This window comes from Martes martes (assembly GCF_963455335.1).
Source record: "Martes martes genome assembly, chromosome: 15".
Lineage (NCBI taxonomy): Eukaryota > Metazoa > Chordata > Mammalia > Carnivora > Mustelidae > Martes > Martes martes.
In genome coordinates this window covers 65,330,511-65,356,780 of record NC_137903.1, presented here as the reverse complement: position 1 = coordinate 65,356,780, position 26,270 = coordinate 65,330,511, and the positions used below count along the sequence as shown (strand labels likewise).

Genomic DNA, 26,270 nt, shown 5'->3' with positions numbered 1-26,270 from the left:
GGTATCAGTCTCATTGAACTTTCTATTCAACAGGTACTCGTTGAAGCCAACCATGTGCTGAGTAGTTTCTAGGCACTGGAACAGACAAAAGCCACTGCTCACAAGGAGCTTATGTTCTAATGGAAGAAGAGAGAAAATAGATATACACAAAAATCAGTAAACTCTATAGTATGTTTGAAGGTATAAAGTGCCATAGAGAAAAATAGAATAGTATGAAGAGGATAAGAGTGCCAGAGGAGGGAGGGATGTAATTTTCAATAGGGTCATCATGGTGGGTCTCACTGAAAAGATAAATTTGAACAAAGGCTTGAAGAAGGTGATGTTGAGAGCCATGCAGTTGTCTGGGGGATGAGTATTCTAGGCAGAGGGAACAGGTAGCAGCATAAAGGCTTTGAGGTGGGATCGTGCTTGGTAGATTTGAAAAAAAAGAAAGGAGTCATTGTGGCTGGACCTCTCCAATGAATGAGGCAGGGACAGTAGATGATTAAAAAGGCAGTTGAGTAGGGCCTGTGGACCACTGTAAGGACTTCTATGCTGAGTAGAATGGTATTGCATAGTAGTACAGAGTGTTTTGAGCAGCAGAATGGCAAGGATCCCCTTTATAAAAGGATCATTTTGGCCTCTGTGTTGAGAATTGATGTTAGGGGGACACGTGTGGAAGCACAGACCAAAGTAAGTGATAACAATATGAATAAGAGATAACCATGGCTTGGGCCAATGTGGTAGCCATAGGGGGTGGTAAAAAGATGTTGGATTTTATTTGATTAAATTAATGTATTTTTTAAAAAGGTTTTATCTTTAAGTAATTTCTATACCTAACATGCAGCTTGAAACTCTAATCCCGAGATCAAGAGTTGCTCGCTCCACTGACTGAGCCAGTCAGGCTCCCAAGGATGTTGAATTTTAAATACATTTTATTTTAAAGATTTATTTGTTTGAGAGAGAGAGAGAGAGAGAGAGAATCTCCAGCAGATTCCCTGCTGAGCATGGAGCCTGGTGTGGGGCTCGATCTCACCACCCCAAGATCATGACCTGAGCCAAAACCAAGAGTTGGACACTTAACTGACTGAGCCCCCCAGGCACCCCAAATTTTAAATACATCTTAAAAAGTAGAGTCAATAGCATTTACTCATGATTGGTTGTAGAGTGTATGAGAGAGAGAGGAATCAAGGATTTTGGCTTAAGCGCTTAGAAATATGGAATGACCCCTAATCGAGGAGGGGAAAACTGTGGTAGAGGAGGTTTTAGGGAGGAGATCAGAAGTTCAGTTTTGGCATTTTAAATTTGAGATGCCCATTAGACATCCAAGTGGACAGGATGAGTTGTCAAAACATTTGAATCTGGGGGTGGGGAAATAGGTCCAAGCTGGAGATCACTCTAGGAGTTGTCAGAATGTAGTAGAATTCAAAGCAATGAGATTGGTTAATAGCACAAAGAATTTGGGATCTGGAATCAGAGTGCTTGGTACCACCACTTATTAGCTGAGTGACTTTGGGAAAGCAACCTTGCTTCTGTGTGACTCATTCTATCTGCCTGTAAAATGAGAAGAATAGTAGTAACTATCTCATGGAGTGAAAGTAGAAATTTAAATCAAAATCCCTGGTACCTATAAAACACCTCTTAGAGCATATACTCAGTAAGTGTTAACTGTTATTTTCAGTGCAACTATTCTGTATATCTATTAGGACATCACAAACACATGCACAGACTCATGTGATTAGTGTAGCAATACAGTTTTGTACCCCGTGATGTCGTGTTTTGGTTTGGGATGGGTAATTCATACTAATTCCCCTGAGCTGGTTTTGCTTCCAGAATTAAACTGGCCTGGATTTTGGTGTTTGCTCTGTCTCAGGTTTTGATGCATTTTGAAAGCCTGTATATAGTTTAATATGTGTTACTTGTTCCCAAAAAAGTCTCATGAGTTTCTTCAGTGCCGGTCTCCTTTCCTTTTCTCAGTGCTCAGCAGAGGAGCAGTCAGGTTCACAAGAAAAACACAATTGGAAATCAGGTAGGCATTTTTAAAATAATCAGTGCATGCATGCCCCAAAGAATTTGAACTCAGTTGCTTGACTGATTTTTTAATGCAAATTAATCATGTGCAGATTTTGCCAAAAATGCAGTTTTTTGTTTTGCTTTTGCTTGTAAGGTTTTTCGAGTGCATTGCATTTTTTTTTTTTTGGCTATTTTATCCATTTAACTTTATCAATTTATTTTAAATAACTTTTCTGCTATTTGCTCTGCTTTTCGAAATTGACTCCTCGTGTCCTACTTTGCTTGCTTATGTTACCCCTAAATTTGATTTAACATGGAATCTGTGAGTCGGTTCAAGGTTAAAACATGGTGAGTCGTTGCATGAGCTTCTGTTGCTGCTGACTAGTTCACACGTTTGCACAGCTTGGTAACAGTGAAGGGACAGCTCATAAAGAAGGCAGTTGTTGGATTTACTCTCTGCCGCACCAAATTCCTGTTGGCTAATGAAGATGTTAATTCTTATGAAGATCTGATCTTTTAAGTTTTTGTGTTTGGGGCTGACCAGCTGTCTCTGACTAATAGCGCTCAGCAGAGATTGCATTAACTCTGACAGTTTGCTGTTTCTTTTATGTTTTATGTGATAATGAATATTTGCATTGTTATTTCTTTTCAACTCAAAACAATGATGATTTTATAGTTTTTTTTTAATTCAGAGGTACAATTATTGAACAAATTGAAACCTCTGCTCTAGAAGTTTTTCCATTGTTTTGAAAGGAGAAGAGGTAATAACAGACTTTATTTTAAAAACTTTTTTTCTGAACTAAAGCATATAATTCTTTGCTATTTCAGGGAACCAATCTTCCGCCTTCAAGGCAAATTGTACGAGCTAAGTTCTGTAAGCTTTACTGTTGCTTTTTCATTTAGCTTCCCAAGGGCACAGTTTGTCTTTAACTGATTAACTCAACTAGCGCTTGCTACTAATTTTTTAAAACTTAGGTTGTCTTGTCCATAACACTGTATCATTGAAATAAAAATCCTCTTAAGAGGGTTCATCCCTTCACTGCTAATAACTTGCTGTGATTGAAAGGTATGAACTAGTAAACTCTAAAATGCTGTAATAATAAACCCTTAACACTGTGGGTGCTTTGATATTTCTCTAATTTTAACAGGCCTTAAAATAATTAAAATCATTAATGATCTTCATCTCTGTCCCTTTATGCTATGTTGTTACAAGGCATAACAAGCCTTTCTCTATAACTTGTGTGATAATATCTCCAATAAATGTGGTTGGTGCCTCTAAAAGGTGGGTGAATATTAAACATCTGATTTTGATGTATTTGTTGACAAGCTTACTCAATTACAATTTTTTTGTATTTCTTTTTTAAAATAAAACAAACCCCAGATGACCTCCATTGCTATTGTACATGGCTTTAAAGTTGAATCTTTTAAAACCAGATACTATATCTTCACTTTATGGAAGTGTAAAGATACTGTCAAATTCCTGGCATAGGCATTTAACAAAAACCAAAACAAAACCCCAAAACATTACACTCTCATTTTTACCACAGATGAAGCAGCCTTAAAGTCTTTCTTCCAATTGGACTCAAGTTAAGAATGAGATTGTGGAGCATCGACCAATTATTTGCTTCATGATGTTTTGGAAGAAACAGTCTTTGAAACTAGACATTCCTGGGTTCAAATTCTGCTCTGTCACTTAGTAGCCATGTGGCCTGGGACAAACTGAACCTGAGTTGCTCAGTTGTGTGATGAGAAGAATGAAAATATATCCATAGGATGATTGTGAGAATCAGAAGTAATTTACATAGTGATGTTTGCAGCTTGGTGCTGGGTGTGTGACTTGTGAAAGCATTTACCTTGTAGGTGCTGTTCTTGAAGCTTTCAGGAGAAAAAATATAAAATAGAAGAAAATTACAAAAGTTACAAAATCAGAACAATGAAACAATGAAACATCTGGGAAAATTAGAAGCTATGGCAAATTATTCTGAAGATTGCAATGCCCAGATTAAGGCTTGATGTCTAAAGGATTTAGCTATAAGACTTTCCTCATGATCAGAAGCTCTAGCTCATAGAAGTTTATACTTATTGGAAAAGCAATAGTATAGTGGCATAAATCCATATTTTAGATCAGATCGAAAGGAAATTCAGAACAGTTTTCAATTATATATTGCTTCCAAATGCTGAAATAATGTTAATTGTGTTTCTGTGACTTTACTTTCACTGAGTACTTCAAAGCCCATACATTATGGAGGTCTTAAAATTCAAGATAATAGAATTGGGTGAGTCTCATAATAGAATACAGATCCCTACCCAAAACCCTTGGGGCCAGATGCGCCTTTAATGTCAGAACTTTTTGGATTTTAGAAAAAAAGTACATTGCATATATCATATATTAACCACTATTCCTGTGGGGTCAGAGACACAGCACCCTTTAATTAAACATGTTATGTTTCTGCAGGAAAACAAATGAACAGTCACACTAAGATGAAATGAGAGATATTTTCATGTCAGGTTAGATTTTGCTGCTAAATTTTTGTTTTGCTTATTTGTTTTATTTATTTAGTTTTAAATTTTTTAGAGAGGGAGAGAGAGAATCTGAAGCAGGCTCCATACCCAGCACAGAGCCTGACTCAGGGCTCAGTCTACGACCCTGAGATCAGGACCTAAGCCAAAATCAAGAGTTGGCCGACTGAGCCACTCAGGTGCCCCTGTCTGTTTGAAAACAAAAACATTTTACTTTGCAAGTAAGGGGTCAGGAACCGGAATATCTTAGATTGCAGGATCAAATTCAGTAATTACTTGCAGTACAGTGTATTTTAGAGATTTATTTATTTGCTGCTTAGCAGAAATGAACTATAATTACTTGAAACCATTTTCTTTATGAATCTGAATGTCCGAGGTTGATTGGAATTTGTATAAAGAGTCTTTGCCTATTAAGAAGCTCAAAGTCAGGGACCCTTAGAGCCCAGTCTTTAACCGATGCTGGCTTTTATGGTTGGTGGGGCTGAAATACTGTGTTATTCTATAGGTGATTCATCCATTCTGATATTCCTTTAGGGCTCTTGGTTGTAAGAGATTCTGCTGTACAGAGTCTGCTCTGAAATATTTTCAAAGGAATTCAGAAAAGGAAAACCCCTTAAAGGCAATCCCATTCATTTTTGGCTGCCTAGAAATTTGTCAGCTTGAAAGTTCCACAAATTGATGTCAACGTTGGTACCAAAAAATGTGAGCATATAATTAGCTTAAAGTTGCATTGCCCCCAAATTTAAACATAACCTTCATTCATCCCTTCACTCATCAAATATGTATTCAAAACCTGAGAGTATGAAAAACTATGGTAGATGTTTAGTACAGAATGATAAATAAATCATGGGTCCTGTCTTTGGGGACCTCACAGCCCAGTGGGGATGATGGTAAGTAAGCAAACTGAAGTCTGCCACCTTTTCCAAGGCTAGCTCCTTCGGTCTCCCTGAAATGTCACTTCTGGAATAGATCGGCCCTGGCGATCAGATGTAAAATCACCTTCCCTTCCTACTGTCTTGACATTACCTATTATCTTCGTAATTTGTTTACTTTTTGAACTTTCTTCACTAGGACCTAAGCTCCATTAAATTTTTGTGTGTGTGTGTGTGATCCAGAAAGCCATGGAGTATCATTGTAAGGTTTTAAGCACAATCATAATGTACCAAACTCTACAGATATGTTTTTTTTTTTCCTATTCATACATACCTGTGATAAAGTTTAGTTTATAAATTAGGTACAGCAAGAGATTAACAACAATAACTAATAATAAATTAGAATAATTATAGCAATATACTATAGTAAAAGTTGTGGGGATGTGGTCTCTGTCTCTCAGAATATCTTCTACTGTAGTCATCCTCGTGCTGAGGTGGGATGGTCAAATGCCCACGTGATGAGAAGTGAGGTCAGGGACACAGGCACTATGTTATGGCGTTGAGCTACTGCTGACCCTGTGCCTGTCAGAAGGATCATCTGCTTCCGGGCTGCAGTTGACAGCGGGTAACCCAGACCACAGAAAGTGAAACCTCAGCTAAGAGAGGACTGAACACAGCAGGATGAAGGGGAGAACGTATAGGGCTGGAGGCTGACATCAGTGAGCGGGATGTTGTGTCTCAAGGGCAGAGACAATGCCACCTGAAGGTCAGAGAGGTTATTAGAGTAAGAAGGCACAGAACTGGAGGAGGGGATGACGAACGAGAACCACAGATATTTGTAGAACATTGTTTGTCCTCAGAAGGTGTGGGTGGCTGCAGAGAAATGGGGATGAAATTCCCTGGATTTAAGGATAGATCTACCATATTTGTAAGCGGGAGGTGGGGGGGGGATTACATGGCTGATAATCCGTTCCTTTAGTTACAAGAATCTAGGGCAGGAGGACACCGCGGACGTGCTCACTGGCTCGACTGCATCCCGTTAGGAAGTACTTAGGAAGAAGTGTACAAGGAGGAGGAATCTTGCTTCAGACCAGGAGCAGAGCAGGTTCGTGCAGGAGCCCGAGTCTCGGGCTGCCTCCCAGTCCTGGGCTTCGTGTCTGTTTGTTTTCCACCAATGCGCCTTCTCCTGCTGACTTCAAATTGGAGTCGGAAATTTAGCTTTCCCAAACTGGTAGGTCTCCAGATAACTGGATTCCCCAACTTCCTGAAGCAGAAAAGAACTTCCTTACCGGAACAGGGTTTTGTCCCTCCCCTGCTTTCTTGAAAGCCAGTCTCTTTCCTGTAGGGCCCCCTTTAGGTCTCAAAAAGTTGCCAGCACATCCTGGCATCCTGAAATTTGCCTACCGAGCCCCGTAGCTGCCCAGCCTGTGTAGGACCTGGTCTGAGACCAGTGTTGGAAGAGGCGAGAGTTCGCTCCGCTAAGTGACGGCTGCTTAGGCAATCTGCCAGCCGCCTCGGCCCCGGCAGAACCCGCTCCCGGCCCCCTCCTCTCTCCCGGGGCCCTTTTACCTTTCAGGGTCCTCCGGCCCATCCTCACCTGAGGTCCCGGTGTCGAGGTCTAGACCAGGACTCTTCCAGGTACAAATGTCGGAAAAACTTAACGTACGCGACCTCGGGAAAAACCGAGTTAATTAACTTACGTGTTTGAATATTTCGGGAAAAAAGTTAAGTAGGGTCTGAGCTCCGGTGTCAACAGGGTCAGAATGGGCCGGTGTCCGGAACCACGACGAGCTGGAGGGACCCTTCCCCTTCTTTCCTCCGCGTCTTTGCTGTTGGCTCTGCTCTCCGGCCCCCCAGGACCGCGGAACGACACCTATGGGCCCCTAGGGGATTCCCGGCTTCGAACGCGGCAGAAATAAACGGATCTTCCTCCCAGAGGTCTCGGAGAAGCTCCCGCGGTTCGCTCCGATGGCACAGGCTGGGATCTGGGCTCTTCCGGGGCCAGTCCCTGCCGCCGGAGAGAGAGGCACTGTGATTGGCTTAGGCCAGGTCACGTGGGGGAGCCGGGGGGCGGGGCTCCCGGGACCGCGGTCGGAGCTGTGGTCGGAAGAGGGGAGAGCGACCCTGGAGGACGCGCGGCGGAGGTGATGGCGACAGGTGCTTTGTTGAGCTCTGATGCACCACGATTTAACTCGGATAATAGGATTCTTAGGTATATTGTCTTGTTAAAGAGATGTAACCTGGTGAAACCGGTTATTAAAACCCTGTGGTTCATCAGTGGCTAATGAGCTGCTCCCAGCTCATCCTCTGACTCTCCCTCCTCTCGTCTCCCTCCGTCTTTCCAAAACGAACGAACAGAACAGAAGCATTTCTAGGGGCGCTGTTCAGTTGAGAGGTAGGACGGTGTCGTGGTTCCTCAGAGTTGGAACTCGGAAACCACCCTGTGGCCAGGAGCAAACTCGTGAACGTCCTGTTCCTCAGGCTTCTAAATCAGGTGATGAAAATAGGATCATGAAGTTTTTGTAAGGATTAAATGAGATAATACAAGCTGGGTACCCACCGCAGGGCTTGGCTGGTCGTAAGCCCTCTGTAAGGCGCTTGTTGTTGCTGCATTCCTCTGTGAGTGTTCAAGAAAGACGGTAAAATGATTGCTTTTATTTTCCGATTGAGCCTTCTGCTCCCTAGGAAGCAGGAAAGATTGCTACAAAGCAGCAGCGGATTCTGCGTTTCCGTGATGGCTCGTGGATTAGTTTTGAGGACAGCTTTCTGAGTACAGAAGAAGAAAAGTGCCCTCCACCCCAATATTCTAATAGGCAGTTTAATGTATTTTAAACTAGATATTATAAAATTTGGGGACAAGTTGCCACTTCTTTATCAAGTTCTTTTAACGGAACGTACATTAGAAAACATTATTTGCAGGAAGAATTGAATACTTGCTCTATTGATCTTCAAGGTGGCCCGTTTTAATGAGAACTCTGTCAGTGTTATACTGGTGTTTTAGTGCTTTGTGGTTGCTTATTTAGAAGAAATAACTCAATAATTAAAAATTATCAAAGATTTGTGGCAAGATAGAATATATACCTTTAAGAATGTATGATGCTTTTCTGTATTTATTATACATTACATAGAGGCCCCTTATCAGCAAAGAAATGTAAATATAATTTTTATTAGATGTAATGGATTGCATTTTAGGAAACATTTCTAAAATTGTGCAATTCAGGTCAGTGGGAATATAACTTGTCATACCAGTACAATCATACATCAAGCATTTTAGCACGTATCGCATGTGTAAAATGAGATCTGTTGTTATTAGCTGTGTTTCTTTCCTGTCAGGAGAACAAAGTGTTGTTTGCTGCCAGTTAGTCTGACATTTAAATTTTTAAGTTTATACACTAGTTCTGAGGCCACCATTTCTATGGGGTATTAGTTTTCTAGGGCTGCTGTAATAAAGTACCACAAACGGAGTGACAGAAAACAAGAGAAATGTATTCTCTCATAGTTCTGGAAGGCTAGCCATCTGAAATCAAAGTGTCTTTAGGGTCGTGTGCCCTGTGAAGGTTCCAGAAAATCTTTCTTGACTCTTCCTGGCTGCTGGCACCTCCTGGCCCTCCTTGGCTTGTGACAGTAGGACTCCACTCTATGCCACCATCTTCTCATGGCTTCTGACCCTCTGTATGTGTCTGTTTCTGTGCCCCCTCCTCTTCTTCTAGGGTCACCAGTCATTGGATCTGGAGGCCACTCTAATTCAGTATGACCTCACCTTATTTAGTCACATCTGCAAAAACCCTATTTCCAAAGAAAGTCACACTCAGAGGTTCCAGATGGATGTAAATTTTTGGAGACAGTATTCAACTCACTACACTTTGGCCACTTGGAGATTTTCTTTTCTTTTTCTTCTTCTTCTTTTTCATTTTTTTAAAAAAAATGGCTTATTGTAATAAAACTTTATCTGGGATTTAGCTATATGGGATGCTGATGCACTTTAATGGTTTATTAAACTAAGAATTTATAAATTGGACCATTAGAGCTTTAAAAGCTATTTTCTTTATTATTCTGTTTTGAGAAAATAATAACCTTGTATTATTGAGATAAAGCAGCACTATTCTATCCTTCTGTATGGTACCCTTAAAATATCATTTTGATTAACTGGGCTTTTTTTTTTAATAATTGCTTCTTGAGAATTTATCTGTTTTTCTCTGAAGTTTGTAGCATACAAATAATTCATCATGAGGGGAAAAAAAGGAAACATTGCACACTTTTAAGTGATAATATACAAACTCCCTTTTTCATTTCATGTTCTGCCTCGGCTAATCTTCTCCCCAGTCTTACCCCCCACCCCTCAAGAGACGGCAGGAGTGGGGGGAAGGGGAGGGCAGAGAGGAAACCAACAGACAGAAAGACAGACAAACATGGTGTGGAGCTATAAATACATCTTAAGATTCGGGAATTTGCATTTTTAAAATCTATCAAGTAGGAAAGTTGTGTTTACTAAAAAAAACTGAAGGGATGATCGGCTGTCCCCTCCTGTCAGTTCTGTAGAAATCATGGTAGTTAACATGAATTAGTTATAGTGTTTCAGGTTTGGTTTTAGGTACCTCATCCCTCAACTCATTATTCGTCCCAACAATCCCGTGAGGTAGGTGCTCTCATTATCTCCATTTTATTTATTCTTTTAACATATTTTTTTTTAAATATTAACATCGGATATATTATTTGTTTCAATATCCATTTTACAGATAAGGAAGCTGAGGCAGGGAAACGCCAAGTAATGTGTCCAGTCTGAACCGTTTCCAAGTGAGAGCATCAGGATTCAGGGGCAGCAGTTTGATTCTAGCCCTTGTTCACGTCATTGTGGGGTTTATCCACTGCTTCTAACAGGTCATAAATTGCAGGAAGAATCTCACTCAGTCTCAGTTAAAGCAAGTCACATCACTGAAGTCCATTCACTCTTGGTTTTATTTGTTCCTGAAATTTGTTCTTTCTTTTTTTTTTTTAAGATTTTATTTATTCATTTGACAGACAGAGATCACAAGTAGGCAGAGAGGCAGGCAGAGAGAGAGGGGGAAGCAGGCTCCCCTCTGAGCAGAGAGCCCAACGTGGGGCTCGATCCCAGGACCCTGGGAATACGACCCAAGGCGAAGGCAGAGGCTTAACTCATTGAGCCACCCAGGCGCCCCTGAAATTTATTCTTAATCTAAAGCTGATTGATCCTGAATAGCGTGAGCTTAGGTCTGTATAAATTAATCTGATTGTGGTAGTCAGTTTGGGCTGCTGTGACAAAATACCGTAGTCTGGGTGACTTAAACAGCAAACGTTTATTTGTCACAGTTCTGCGGGCTAGAATTCTGAGGCCAAGGTGCCACGTGGTTGAGTTCTTGGTGAGCGCCCTCTTCCTGGTTATGTTCTCACATTCTCACATGCCCTTCCTTGGGACGGGAAAGGAGAGGGATCCATCCATCTATCCATCCCCCCCCCACTTTTTTTTTTTTAAAGTAGACTCCATGCCTAACTAACATTGGGCTTGAACTCGCGGCCCTGAGATCAAGAGTCACGTGCTCTACCAACTGAGCCAGCCACGTGCCCCCTCCCCTTCTTTTTATAAAGGTATTAATACCATCATGGGAGCTCTACCCTCATGACCTCTTCTAACCCTAATTAACTCCTAGAGGCCCCACTTCCTAACCATCCCATCAGAGGTTACAGTTTGAATGTATATATTTTGGGGGAGTACTCATATTTACTTCATAGCGCTGATTAACAATGAAAGCCTGGAGTAGCTTTTAGAATGTGTTTCCTCTTTTCCTTCAGTTCAGGGAAGTCCAGAGGGGCCAGTCAATAGCTTATAAAATAGAAAAAAAATTATTTTAATAAAATAGAGAATGGCATCTGTGAAAGCCACACTTAGTGAAGTGCAGGATCTGCTAATTTCTTCTGCATCTTTTAAAATCTAGACTTTTATTTGGAATAGCATTAATATATGCCTCATAATTTTTTCCAGAAAATGCGCAGATGTCCTTACCATATTTTTACAGCCAAGTTACATCTTAATTGAAGGTTTAGGGCTGAAAATAAGTGAGGAGAAACACCTATCTACTCAAAATTACCTTGAAAAACGCCGTTAAGGGCCAGAACGTAGCCGCTCATTTCAGCTGTGGCCTTTTCTTGGGGCGGAAGAGGCTTGGTCTTGTTTCTCCAGGGAAAATGGCGCCGGAGCAAACTAAGTGCGTCTCCTCCCTCCTCTCTCTCACTGGCTGTCTCACGGCTCCCCCTTCACTCCCTGCTTCTCCTTTTCTCCTCCCTCTGTCTCTTTTGTCCTCTGCCTTTCTCTACCCTCCCTCCTTTTTTTTTTTTTTTTTTTTAACAAAGCACAATGTGTTTGTTTCCTAGTAAGTTAAATGCCTGATTGATTTGAGCTCTCTGGAATTTTATAACATTTCAACATTTTATTTTCTCTCACTATTACTTGATTGGCCTCCGTAATTTTGGATCTGAATGTTCCTCTGAATTAACAGATAAATGACATCTTAGTGTCTTCCTGTTTACGACTATTTTCAAGGTTTATGGACATTGGGATTGTATCATTTTCTTGGTTCTGAAGGAGTGGCTCTCACTGTCTTCATTGTCCACTTCTTTAATCTCCATTCTGCATCTCAGAGAAGTTTCCACTTTATTTTCCTACATGGGCACCTGAGTGTAGAGGGGTCCTAAAGGTTGCTGCCTCAGCCGATACCAGAAGTTGCTGGTTTTCTTCCTCAGACAAGCCTATGGTAGCCCCACACCGGCCGCCCTGCCCTCCCACGCTCCCACCCTCCCTGCTCCCTCTTGAGGGCCTGGGGAGCACCCGTGCTCCTGACGCCTCACGCCCGCCACTGCGGCTTCCTGGCAGTCAGCTTGCCCCTACTCCCACTCCTCACCACTTAGCTCGACATCGGGTCCCTTGGCACAGGGGCTTCTTAAGTAGCTTGACAGGATAGAGCTATTACTCTAAAAAGGCCGAAAAATTGCTCCTCAAGTGTTTGTTTGTTTTTTCCATTGTTGTTCAAGACTTCCCTTATGTGCAGTATATAGCGAATTTACCTTTTTAAATATTTATTTATTTGAGACTGATGGCATGCACAGGGGAGGGGCAAAAGGAGTGGGAGAGAGAGAATCTCAAGCTGACTCCGTGCTGAGTGTGGAGCCCGGCATGAGGCTTGATCTCGGAACCCCAAGATCATGACGTGAGCTGAGATCAAGAGTTGGATGCTTAACCGACTGAGCCACCCAGGGGTTCCTCTAGCTAATTTAACACAAAGTTTCAGTGGAGGCTTATGGTTTTGAAGCCATAGTTTTCATTTGTTACACAAGACATATATGAGCACATTTTCACTGTGGAAAAATTATGTAATGCTGATCCAGTAGATACAGCCTTGATTCTCACCCCAACCTACTCAACCCCTTAGATGTAACCTCTCTCATCACTTGAGTACAGTGCGTACATAAACACGCACTCAAACACACACACACACACACACACAGTTGATGATTTTTAAAAAGTGATCACAAATATCTTACATATATGACACTATTTTATAAGCTCCACAAAGGCAAGGACTTTTGTCTCTCTTGTTCGTTGATGGATCTGGAACACGTAGAACCTGCTGTCTAGTAGATGCTTAGCAAACACATTTGAACTTACTTTATCCACTTAATGATACGTCTTAGAGGTTTGTCCATGTAGACACAGAGAGAAGACAACTAACTTCTTTTACTGGTGTGTGGTAGTATTGACTATCGCACCGTGTAGGTGTGCTTCTCTTCAAGAATCCCCCTGAGGATTCCAGTTTTTCCCAAAATAGCTGAACCAGTTTATAGACCCTACAACTCTATATGTGAGAACCTGAATTTCCAACACTGGATAATTATAATTTATGTCATTTTGGATAATTTTCTGAAAACAATAATATATTGCTTCAGTTTTCATTTCACTTATTACAAGTTATACAGACTTTAAAATATTTAAGAAATGGGGTGGGGCGCCTGGCTGGCTCATTCGGGAGAGCATGTGATTCTTGTTCTTGGAATTGTGAGTTTGAGCCCCACGTTGGGTGTAGACATTACTTAAAGAATCTTGGGCTCCTGGGTGGCTCAGTCAGTTAAGCAGCTGATTTTGGCTCAGGTCATGATCCCAGGCTCCTGAAATTGGCCCCCACCACGGGCTCCTTGCTCCGTGGGGAGCCTGCTTCTCCCTCTGCCTGCCACTCCCCCTGCTTGGACTCTCTTTCGCTGTCAAATAAATAAATAGATAGATAAATAGATAAATAAATATATTTTTAAAATCTTAAAAAAAATAAGTAAATGAAATATTTAAGAGACAGTTGTATCCCTTCTCCTATGAAATGTCTGATGGGGTCTCTGTGCCCATTTTGAAGGGACTGTTACATTATTTTCTTACTGGCTTTAGAATTTTTTTTTAATTGTCTGAATATTGTGTAGGTATTTTCTGCTTGTTTGTCACTTGTTATACACCTTATTGTATATTGTAAAACAAAAAGTTATAATTTTGATCTAGACGAATTTTTCAGTTTTTGCAGCATTTATATTTTGTTTTGCTTATACTATCTTCTGATAGTTCTATGGATTTTTATATTTAGCTGTATGAAAATGAAATTATTTTCCTGCTATTCATATACTTCTAGCCTTTAAACCTCAGTCATTTATGTCTATAATTTACCAGTGAGAGAAATATTTTTCATGTGTATTGACTGCTGGTGTTCTTTTTTCTGAATGAACTGTTCATGCCTTTGCTTATACATTCTCTTTGAAATTTTTTATGCTTTTTTGATTCATAACAATTTTTATATAATTATGATATTGATCATTTGTTGTTTTGTTAACAAGTGTTTTTCCCATTAACTTTTGTTATGTTTTAATATTTCTTAGGTTTTTGAGGTAAAGTTTTAAAACATATCCTGTAGTGATATCTATTGCGCCTCTTCTCTAGTTTTTTTCCTGCTGCATTCATGTTGAGGAAGGTGGTGTCCACTTCAGAACAGTTAAATATTCACCCACATCTTTATAGCATTTTTTATGAAGCCATAGTTGACATTTGTCTCTGTAATCCATTCGGGATTTATCATGGCAGGAGGTAAGGCGCAAACGTGGGGGCCAGAGTGTAGGTGTTAAGACATATGGATTCTGAAGCCTGACTGTCAGGCTTCAGTATTTGACTCTGTAGGGCACCGTGGTGACTCAGTGGGTTAAGCCTCTGCCTTTGACTCAGGTCATGATCTCAGGGTCCTGGGATCGAGCCCCGCACCGGGCTCTCTGCTCAGCAGGGAGCCTGCTTCCCCCTCTCTCTCTGCCTGCCTCTCTACGTCCTTGTGATCTTGCTCTCTGTCAAATAAACAAATCAAATCTTTAAAAAAAAAAATTGACTGCCACTTGCCAACCATGGGCAAGCAACTCGATGGCTCTGTGCCTGTTTCCTCATTTGCAAAAGGGATGTGATTACTGTATCTACCTTTTAGAAGTAATGTGGTTCAATGCATTTGTGTATGTAAAGCACCGAGAACAGTGATTACTGACAGTGACAGTAATAATAAATAATTATTGTTAGAATTTTATTCCAGAGGAGCAAACGTCCAAATATAATTGTTTGAATGATCCATCCCATCACTGTTGGTCTGCGCTTTCTTGATCATATAATAATGTCAACAACAACAATAATATTAATCACAGCAGCTCATATTTCCTGAAGACTTACTCTGTGGCTAGGCACTACACAACATGTTCCTTCCATTCCTACAACAACCTTATAAAGCCGGTTCCATTCCTTCTTCCACTTTGTAAATGACGGAACCGAAGCTCAGAGACGTCGACTAGTCCACCCAGGTCATACGGCGGATAAATGGCAGAATCCTGCCTTCGGTCCAGGTCACGGAGGAACTCTTATCCTCAGATCTGTATCTGGGTTTTGTATCCTGTTCCAGCTTTGTTGATTTTTGTACAGTGACCCACTTTTGAATTATTGCAGCTGTCTAATACATTTTAATGTCGGCTAGGTCATTTCCTTTCATTACTCCTCGTTTTCAAAAATGTATTTAGCTTTTGCAGACGACTCATTCTTTCAGTTGAAGATTTAAATCTTGTCACTTACGAATTACAATTCTATTTGAATTTTGATATTTGTAAAGCCTATAAATTAATACGGGAAGAAGTCATATTTTTTTCATATTCTTTTATTCCATCCAATCAGATGGTGATTCCTTCAGTTTATTATAGTTTCCTATTTTTCTCTTAATATAAGTAAATTTACATTTATTATTAAAATGTAAAATAACTTGGAAATACCCTTATAATTATGAAAGGGGTGTTTTTAAAATATACTTTAATTATTTATTACAATGTGAAACTTTTGATTTTTAAGCCCTTATTTTGTATTAGTGCAATTGACCAGTTTTGCTAATAGTTTTTCATTTAATTATAATTCTTATCTTACCTGTTTGTAATGGGAATGTTTTTATTTAATGGGAACATTTTGTTAATGGGAATGTTTTATTTAATGGGAATGACTTTATTACCATTTGATTTTGGCTTTTAGTTTAAAATATATTTATTGTTATAAAGAAATAAGTCTATTCCTCTGTAGCTGACATTCTGTCTCAGAAATGAGCATTTAATTGAGATGATTATGCTCTTACACATTGAACAAATTATGTAAGTTGTTATATTGATGAATTTACTAACCATCTTTGCTTTTCTAGTATAAAACGTATGTGGTCATTAGGGGGTAGTTCTTTTGCCATTGAGTTAATTTTCCTGTTATTTAATTGAAGATTAGTATATTTTGCCTATGACGTAAAGTTTTTCTTTATAAAAATAAATGAATATATTTATAAGTTAATGAGATAGAAGATAAATGAATAGACAATACTATTGAAATTCCTACTGAAAGAAAAATGTCACAGACATTGAGGAGTAAAGGATATTGCATGTCTTATTCCTGATCATCTCAATTTGCTTGACAAAATAGGAGGCTGGGGTGTTTGCTGACCGCCTGGGAGTGGCAGTTACATGGGAGCCTTAAGGGGATGGTGAAATTCAGTGTCGTTACCAAGTGGAATTGTTAAGAGAAGCGAAAGGGCTTTCAGCTACCGGCCAGTTTACGTGCAGAGACTCCTGCGTAGAGATGCTAAGTTCTGATTTGCTATGCCAAGAGAACCCCTGTTCCTTCAATTTGGCAAATTAAGAGATTAGCAAAGGACAAACTAGACAACTTCAGTGACTAAAAAGGAGTCGCGGGATATTTTTTTGTTAGTGATGAAGTCCGGGTTCGACAGTGGAAGGTCCTTCCGTATAAGTACCGCGCCGCGCGCTAACCGATTGCGCAACTGGAGCTCCTTGAAGGTCCTTTTCGAAAGGACGTCACTGCCTCACTACCCCAGTGAAGGCAGAAAAGGAAGCCGAGAAATTTTTGTGTATATTTCCGACAGAGCTCTTTGGTTGTTTTTGTCCATTGCTTCCCATACTGGAATCAAATCCACACAACGTGTTTATGTCCCCAAGTCACCATGATCAAGGCAAACTGTGCTTTCCGTCCCTAAAGCACAAGTCTTTCCATACTCAGTGCGTAACATTTCAGAACTCTTCCTGAGTCAGAATGCTTAGCCCAGGATCCTCAAAAGACAGGGACATCTTTACATTCTTGGGATATTTCACCCAAGAGAAGGTTGAGAGATACACTCACAGAGAAGACAGCCCCTGCTGACCATGTCCGGGAGGTAGGGGAGGATCTGGAGGTCAGCCTGCAGGCTCTCTTCTGGGCATCACTACAGACTTGCTTCATCTCGAGCCTCATTGTCAAGGCATCTTAATGTCAGAGCATTAATCCCAGTGTTAGTGTAAATTGCCAGGACATTTTATCATTATTTTTTAAAATTTTGCTTTATAATTGGATAATTCCATTTGAGAACAATTTTATTTTATTTTTTCCTCAAAAAAGCATATATCTTCTGATCTGAGGGTCTCAGATTTCCCAGATTGTGCTCTACATGTCAGTTCACAATTCTGTTCGCCGTAAATCCCTCATCCCTTCACGGAGTCCCTCTTTATTTTATTTCTGCAGACATAGATTTCATTGAGCAGGTCTCTCATGGCTGCTGTGGACTCACGTTAACTTTTCCTTTGGAGTAGTTTGCATGTGATTGTGACTTTTTTTCATACTGAAATTTCGTCTTTACATGAAGCCAGTGGACCGAGGTTGAATAGTACGCATTGGTCTCTCGTGTGTGGTTTGTATTATGCGAAAGGCCAGAGCAGATCGGAACACAAACATGTCATAACTTTGTTTATGTATCTAAAGAACAGGAAGTGTTTTAGTTCATTATTTCTAATGATGCTAACATTTAGCATTTATTGAGGGCTTTTAGGGGCTAAGCATTAAAACCAAGGTTTCTACATAGATTGTCTCATTTAATGCTTTCAAGAGCTTTATGGAAGTTTGGTTATCACTGTCCCCATTTGATGGATGAGTAATGGAGAGCCACAGTCTTGAAGTGACTTTCTCGAGGTTACTTCATTACAAGTGATGGGGCTGGGTTTTTACTATGACATTATATTATGAAAATTGCTAAATATCCAGAGGAGCTGGAAAGATAGGACTGTGAGAGACCATATACACTTACTATCTCGAGACTCGGCAGCATTAACTTTTGGTCATTTTGGCTGTATGGGTGTGTGTGTGTTTACTATTTGAAAGTGAGTTGCAGGCATCATGACAGTTCATCTCTGAATACTTCAGCAGCATTTCTTAAGAAAAAGGTCATTCTGCTTTATGTCCACACCACCATTTTCTTACCTAAGAAAATTAATAGTAATTTCTAATAGTATCTCTTGTCCTTGTAATTTAATTGCAGTAGTCCTAAGAGTTAATGCTGGTATCAGATTTATCTGAAAAATCCTGGAAATACCAGCGTGGTTTATTTGCCTAGCAGTATATATTCCCCAACCATGTAAGTCAGAAAAGACTTTTCAGAGGTGGTCTCTCTCTCTCTCTTTTTTCCTTTTAAGATTTTATTTATTTATTTGATGAGACAGAGAGCGTGAGAGCGAGCATGAGTGAGCACCAGCAGGGGGAGAGGCAGAGGGAGAGAGAGAAGCAGACTCCCCACCAAGCAGGGAGACTGATGCGGGACTTGATCCAGGACCCCAGGATCATGACCTGAGCTGAAGGCAGACGCTTAACTGACTGAGCCACCCAGGCGCCCCTCAGAGGTGATCTCTTAAACAAAATGTAGACATAGAGAATTTTAGTGAAAGTAAGAAATAAAATGTCTTACCCCTGAAGTTACTATGAAATTTTTTTCGTTCAGCAACCAACCCATTCCCTACTTGGGCTGAATTCTACGAGATAGATGTTCCCTCTCCACAAAATGAGTGTCCTAGTTTTGTAACTGAACCTCAATTCCTTGAAGCTTCGTACTATGCTTTTGCCTCACCAAATAATTGGCTGAAGTTTTTGTCCTGATTTCTGGTGAGGTAATTTACACTCTTAGCTGGCGATGGATGCTCCTGGGGGTAGGTTATTTGATGTGGTACCTTTTATATTGCCTGAATGGAGCCGACTTGGGAAGGGGGCGCGTAAATAAAAATGAGCTTGGGAAATATAAACATGAATATGAAACCCAGTCATCGTCATAGTTTTAAGTTATTTCTAACACCTTTGATTATTTTTTGCAGCATAACGTGAATTCTTTTTTTTTTTTTTAAGATTTCATTTATTTATTTGACAGAGAGGGACACAGTGAGAGAGGGAACACAAGCAGGGGGAGTGGGAGAGGGAGAAGCAGGCTCCCCGCTGAGCAAGGAGCCCGATGCAGGACTCGATCCCAGAACCCTAACACCCTGACCCGAGCTGAAGGCAGACGCTTAATGACTGAGCCACCCAGGCGCCCCACGAATTCTTTATCTGTGGAGTTCTACCACCTCCAACTCCTTTTCTAAGTTTTAACTCAAGTCCTTATTGCCTTTTTGTAATTGTCTTTTCTGAGTAAGCACTAACATAAATAAAATGTGAGCATAATAGTTCAGTCCCTTTATTGTTTCCTGCCCCAGTCTGCTAAAAATGATCTTCTTAACTAAGGTAAGCAAGTCTGAGCGTGCATTTGTGTTCTCAGTTTTTTTTGTCTCCAAAAGCCTTTAACTTCTCCCCTGCGTCTGGTCTTCCTGTTGACCTGCTGTGAAGAGGGGGAGGGGAAAGGAAAGGGAGGATTTGCTTTCAAGAACTCAAATATCTACGAACGGCTTCCTCTTGTTTGGTGCATCCGACGGGAGGGTTTCATTTTCGAACGCCTGGTTGCAGGATCCACGTCCTGGAGGAAGGAACCGTGTCATCCTTCACTTACCCTGTGCACATGGCTCGACCACTGCTCCGAATATTATCTCCTATCACTTCTGGCATTTCTTGTACTCCTCCTCTTCCCGAAGTTCATAATTCATGTCACTGATTTCCGGTGCATACGGAGTCAGGTTTGGAAATAGGAGACAGTTTTAAAATTACAGATGCAAAGCCTAGCTGTTTGAGCCAACATCTGCAACTAGTTTATGGGATTAGGCAAAATAGCTGCTCTGGATGAGTGATATTTACCAGGGCCCCTCCATTTCCCATCAGAAATCAGGATGCCTGTTACTTATATGTTCTTTGGTTTTCTGTACAAATCAGGATCTCATCTGGTAGGTACCTCATTTTATTGAGTTCTCTCACAGAGTATCTTTAGTTCAGCCAATTTTCAACTAGCCATAATTAAGGAGATCAGGAAGAATATGGGTTAATTAAAATCCACAAATAATTAAAACACTTTAACCAGAATCGAACACTCGCCTAAAATTTTTTGCTAAAATTACAAACAAGTAAAACTGACGTGGTTTTGCTTGGTTTACGTTTTGTTTTGATGCAAACAAAAAATCTGAACATGTCACTCCCTTGCTTACAACCATTCGAAAGTACTTCTTTACCTTTAGGACAAAGACCAAACTTTAGCCTCCGTTTACCGGTGCGTTCTCTACTTCTGTCTCCTTGTCTCGCCCCAGCCCTTCTGAACTCTGTGTTGCAGCAACAGTGACCTTCCGTCGGTGCCCTCCGTGGTTCAGAGCCTCTCCCACCCGGGGCTTTTTATGAGCTCTTTTCTGTGCCTGGAACGTCTTTTCCAGTTTTTGCCTGAATAACATCTTCTCGTTGTCCTTGGTTTAAACATCACTCCCTCAGGAGTAGCCGTCTTCATTTAATTAGGACTTCAGCACCATTTTCAGCTCTCTCCTCTATGTTCCCATAAGAACAGGTGCCTTTCTCACTCGGTGTCTGTGTATTTCCTTGTTTAATCTTCTCCCTCACTTGCCCTTCGGCTCTGAGATCAGAGACAGTAGTTGCCATTTTCTCCGCTAAATTCTCTGTGTCTCGCTTAGAGCCTGCTCACGATAGCTGTCCAAAAAAGATAACTGTTGAATGAAAGGAAACTTCCATATTTTAAAATCTAGAAGTAAATGGCCAGGTATGTAAATTGCCTATAAAATAATGACTTAGAAACTGTGAGGTTGACATTTAGGAGGGAACCTCTAGAATATAGTAAAACTGCTCATTAACTTTGAATGTTTCTTTTTGTCATCCAGAGGGGAAAAATGGGTCTTAAGTGTGTAGTTGTTACTCACATTTGTGATTTCAGCCTGGTCTATAGTGACTACTCAACTTTCCCACCTAAATATGTCACCAGAAAAATGAAATGACTAAAATTTGATTAGCATTTAGAGCGACTCAGCCCACTCTGAGCTGTATCTGGACTTCAGCAGGGGCTGTTGTCATTTGAAGAGAGAAGAGTTCTTGATTTATCTTTCCTGACCTCTGTTCAGTAGCTGTCTCCCGGACTGTACAGTTTGCCCGCCATGTGTTTACAGAAAGCCCTTAGTGCTGGCATTGCCCTGGTTTAAGCCATTGTGCCCATAATTGATTGACTAACCCGTGATCTAGGGAAAGTATAATTATTGCAAAGGAGCAAGAAGCCCAGTTACATTACCGGGTTGACCAGAGTGGGTCTGCTCCTTGGTGAACCATAGACACAGACCATACCAGGTGGAGTTTAACTGTACAAACAAGGAGATCGTGCGGGAATAATGTCCAAAGCCATGACTCCCCCAACAGGGGGAAGCAGGGTCCTTTTCTTAGAGTTTGGGATGAATATTTTAACATTATAATGAGGTGGGGGTACCTGTTGGGCCCTTTTGGCACTTTCTGATTAAACTGCACAGTTTCTAAAAGGTGTGATTGACAATTAGGCAGAAGCTTCCAGGAATTTAGTTTCTAAAAGGTGAGAGCGACACTTAGGCGGAAGCTTCTGCTAGAAGTTTCCTGAATTCCAGGGATCAGCCTGGTGTCTCTACTCCACGATAATTCCTACTACTTATTTAACATTTACCAGATCTCAAGTGTTCTACCGAGTGCTTTATGTACATTCTTCTCACTTAATACTCACGGTATGTATTTCAGTTAGGAGTACTAGTTCCAATTTTCAGATGAAGGAAAAAAGGAGGATTAGTTAGCGTAACTTGCCCAAGTTCATACAGCTAGTAAATTCCAGAATTGTTATGCAAACTTGGAAAGCCCAAGCTTTTAACCAAGCCATAGTCTAAGTGGGAAACTGGAAGCAAAGCAGACACAGTTGCAAGTAATTCAAAACAAGATGGTGTAAGCGGTAAGTTCAGATAATGAACCAAAGAAATGTCTGGAGAAGGAAGAAATCCTCGGGACCATCTTTATTAGTCACTAAAATAGTATCATAGATTGATTTCTTTTTCATAGAATGTTATATTGCCCAGAAACTGTGATATGTATTTAAACTTCTACTTGTCACTCTCTGGCATATTTGACTGATTAACAATCATATTAGAATCTATAATAACAGCTACCACTTTTTGAGTGGCTGTTTTTTATTAGGCGGTGTGTTAGGCGCTTTGTTCCTCAAAACACTCTAGCCTGACGGATTGAATAGCAACTTCTCTTGTTGCTTCTCTTTGTGAGAAAATCGCCAGGATCTTTTTAATAGATCTGTTTGATACAGGTTTTCTCCATTGGCCAATTCTTTTTTTTAGTTTTGGAAGAAAGGTTTTTTGCATCTAGAAGACGTTGTCAGGGTATTGATTTATCAATATGAAATCGGAGTCGCCTGGGAGACCGTCCGCCCTGTCACTCGCGCGTTCCAGGCTGGCTGCTTCCCTTCTCTGTCCAGCCACAGAAGCGCTGCCTGGTGTGTTTCTGCAGCCAGTGTGTGTGCTGGTCGAGCCGCGGTGGTTGTCCAGGAGTGAACGCTTTTATACCAGTCGTTTAACTGGCTGCTCCCCTCCCCGCCAGCCGAGTGCCTGCCTATTATCAGAGACACTGGGGCTCCCTTCTCAGAATCCCCCCAACTTGCCCCTTAGTGAAAGGCAAAGGTCTGGTGCAGAAGGGGTCTTTCAGGGCTCTGCTCTAGCCCTGGGACCCCCACGCCTTCTCGGATTGGTCAGGCTGATGCCATACTAGTTGTTAAATATTTTGAATATTACCTCTTCAGTAAACTCCACATTACCCAAATCAATTTTGGAGGGGTCTTTTTTGAATATATATATATACACATATATATATTTTAAATATACATTTATATATGTATATAAATATATATATGATATATATTAATATGTATTTTTTTACTTTGAATCTCATTTCCCCTCACAGTGGCGTTTGACCCTCTCTGTCCATTTGTCTTATTAAAACATTCACGTCTCTTGGATTGTGCAGACTCTGTATTCTCTGTTTTCTCCTGGCTTCTCGCCACTCGTGTCTGCTTTGTAGGTTCATCCTCCCCTCTCTGACTTGACGTGTTGGCTTTCCTCCATGCGTGGCTTGCCTCCTCTGCAGACTTGTTTTGCAGGGGCCCACGCTTGCTTTCTGTGCTCTGGCCACCTGATCCCACACCCCCTCCCCCCCCACGCCACACTCTTCAGATTTTAGTGCAAGTGTTGACATCTTCAAGCGCATCTCTTTCTATACCCCATGCGCGTCCGAGCTCTCTTAATATACTGACCCGCTCCTTGGGGCACCAGTCACAGCTGTAATGGTACATTTACCTGTGTGAGTCTTTGCTTCGTGTCTATTCTGCAGAAGCTCGGGAAGGTGCCTATTTTTTATTTTTATTTTGTGGGTTTATCCTTGTATTTTCACTGTGCTACCTGACACATCTTAAGTACTCATTGATTTTCTAATAAATGTGCTTTCTTTTCTCTCTTGAAGGAGCTCTCTGAATTATTTTGTCAGATACCCACATTGTTCTCAGACCTTGCTAATTACGCTGTATCTTTGACTTCGTGTGTGTGTATTTTTGTCCTTGAATGTGAGAAATAGATGACGAGCTTAGTTCTCATTCTGTTTTGTATCACTTGGAATCTTTTCCACATGGAGGGCTCTTATTAACTTCAAAGGAAGCTCTGCACATGGAAAAGATACAAAGGAAAAAAGTGGAAAAAGTAGAGCCCTGATTTTCATCATGGTTAATGGCCTGGATCCTGCTGAGGTTTGGGTGAGTAAACTCTGAGAATGCACAGCTGACTCCTAGTGAATCTTCAGAACCAGTAGTGCATGTTGCAGAAACAATGCATAAACAGGCCGCTGAGCAAATTCAGGGATACAATGAGAAGGGAAGAAATAGTTCAGGAGTAATTTTGGAAATCAAGATAGTACAACAGCCTGCTGAGCCACAGATGCATGAAAAACATACTCGTTATGTGAGCGCGGCCTAATGTTCTGGAAGCCAGTCTCAGTGGAAAGAGGTTTCAGTTGCTTTTATGGGGCAGGACGCAGGACGGATGGAAGAGGATGGAGGCACCCAGAACTAGTCCTTGTAGGTTTGGGGAGTCCAGAAACAGAGTGGGAAGGGGGATCCTCAAGGTTACCCTTGTGAGGTCATTTCGTGAAACAATAGCTTGGAGTTCAGCTTAAAAAAAGTTTTCTTTATGTGGTTATGATCCAAACTCATGTCAGTTTTGCTAGGGAAAGGTTAGATTTTATAGAGAAACCAGAAAGTCATTATCTTTTTGGCAGCTGTATCTTCAAATAAAAAGGGGATTTGATTCAGGTCTTAAATGTCATTTCCTTATTTTCAATCAGTTTTATTGAATACCATTAATATATTTTCAGCCATCAGATCAGTTCCTTATTTAAAATAGACAGGCTTCTTTCATCATGGTGATTTCCCATGTAATATGCAAAATGACTTCTTTTTATGTTGTGCTGCGGAGTTATTTCCCTGCTGAGTAGTTAATAATCTGCCTCAGTCCTCCAGCATGCTGCGTTCATTACCCTGTTACGGGAATCTCAAGAAATTGCCTCTTTTAAGCAAGCAATAATATGATGGCACCTTGCATTTTTAATAGCATGAATATTGTAGGAGCAAATGGAAAATACAGGAAGATTGGAGGAAATAAATATAACTTTATATCTCACCACTTCTTTTCTTTTTTTTTTTTTTTTAAGATTTTATTTATTTATTTGACAGACGGAGATCACAAGTAGGCAGAGAAGCAGGCAGAGAGAGGGGAGGAAGCAGGCGCCGCACTGAGCAGAGAGCCCGATGTGGGGCTTGATCCCAGGACCCTGGGATCATGACCTGAGCTGAAGGCAGAGGCTTAACCCACTGAGCCGCCCAGGCGCCCCGTTCTTTCTTTTTTTTTTTTTAAAGATTTTATTTATTTATTTGACAGACAAAGATCACAAGCAGGCAGAGAGGCAGGCAGAGAGAAAGGGGGAAACAGCCTCCCCGCTGAGCAGAGATCCTGATGTGGGGCTCGATCCCAGGACCCTGAGATCATGACCTGAGCCGAAGGCAGAGGCTGTAACCCACTGAGCCACCCAGGCGCCCCTCACCACTTATTTTCAATCATAGTTAAACATTTGCTGTATATATTAGTCTTTTTTCTGTCCTCACATTGACAAATGTAACTGAAATAGTACATATGTAATAATACTAATAGGTACTGATCTAAGTCCTTTACATTTATTAACTCATAATCCTCACAAAAACTGTGTTACAGGTATTCTTACTATCCCGCATTACATGTGAGGGAGTTGAGGCAGAGACTCACGCACTGTCCCCAGGCTAGCAGGTGTTGGGGCTAAGAGACAATCCCAGACAGTCTAATTCTAGAGTCCTGTCTAATATTAGCACTCCTTGGCAAAAATATTTTCTCATGTGACGCATTAGGTGTTTTGCTCTCATTTTTTTTTAACCATAAGAAACCTTGAGAATTTATTAAATTTCTAAAACAATAGAGGAGAGAAAAACTTCAAATATCATCTTTTCTGTTTTTAATTAACACCTAGAGTTAAGTACAAGAAATTATTGGTATTATTTTGTAACGTGACTAGCGAGGGTTGGGTATATTCTAGAATCACGGAACAGAATGAAGCCTAAATATGGACTAAATATTGGCCTAAATATGGACTGAACCTTGGCCATTGACCCTTTTTTTTTTTTTTTTTTTGGTATAGTTAGCACAAAATGTTACATTAGTTTCAGGTATACAACTTAGGTGGTTTGACAAGTTTATACCTTATGCAATGATCACAGGTGTAGATACCGCCTGTCCTGTTACGTTGTTATTATAACATCATTGACCATATTCCTGATGCTGTGCCTGTTATTGTCGTGACTTCTCACTGGGTGACTGGAAGCCTCTCTCTCCCATCTCCCTCCACCCATTTTGCCCAGCCCCCTCAGTGTGGTGACGTTAATGTTAATGTCAGTGGGTTATCTGACTTTAGACATAATGTATTAACCAGTTCCCATTTAGGCAAACAGATTGTTTCCAATTACTCTCTGTTAGAAACGA

At 40.8% G+C, this 26,270-nt stretch overlaps 1 protein-coding gene across 3 annotated transcripts in view; it reads left to right on the top strand.

Moving 5' to 3' along the window:
* The window catches only part of DNM3 (dynamin 3), a gene marked incomplete at its 3' end in the record, with an annotated part of 535,603 nt that overhangs the window by 246,496 nt on the left and 262,837 nt on the right, over positions 1-26,270 (top strand). For 2 of the 3 annotated variants that reach the window (XM_080824220.1, XM_080824221.1), the window contains exons 13-14: positions 1,957-2,008; positions 2,821-2,850. In XM_080824220.1, coding sequence (XP_080680346.1) covers positions 1,957-2,008; positions 2,821-2,850 — 82 coding nt within the window. The remainder of the gene's footprint in view (positions 1-1,956; positions 2,009-2,820; positions 2,851-26,270) is intronic. The other variant, XM_080824222.1, reaches the window with a different exon arrangement.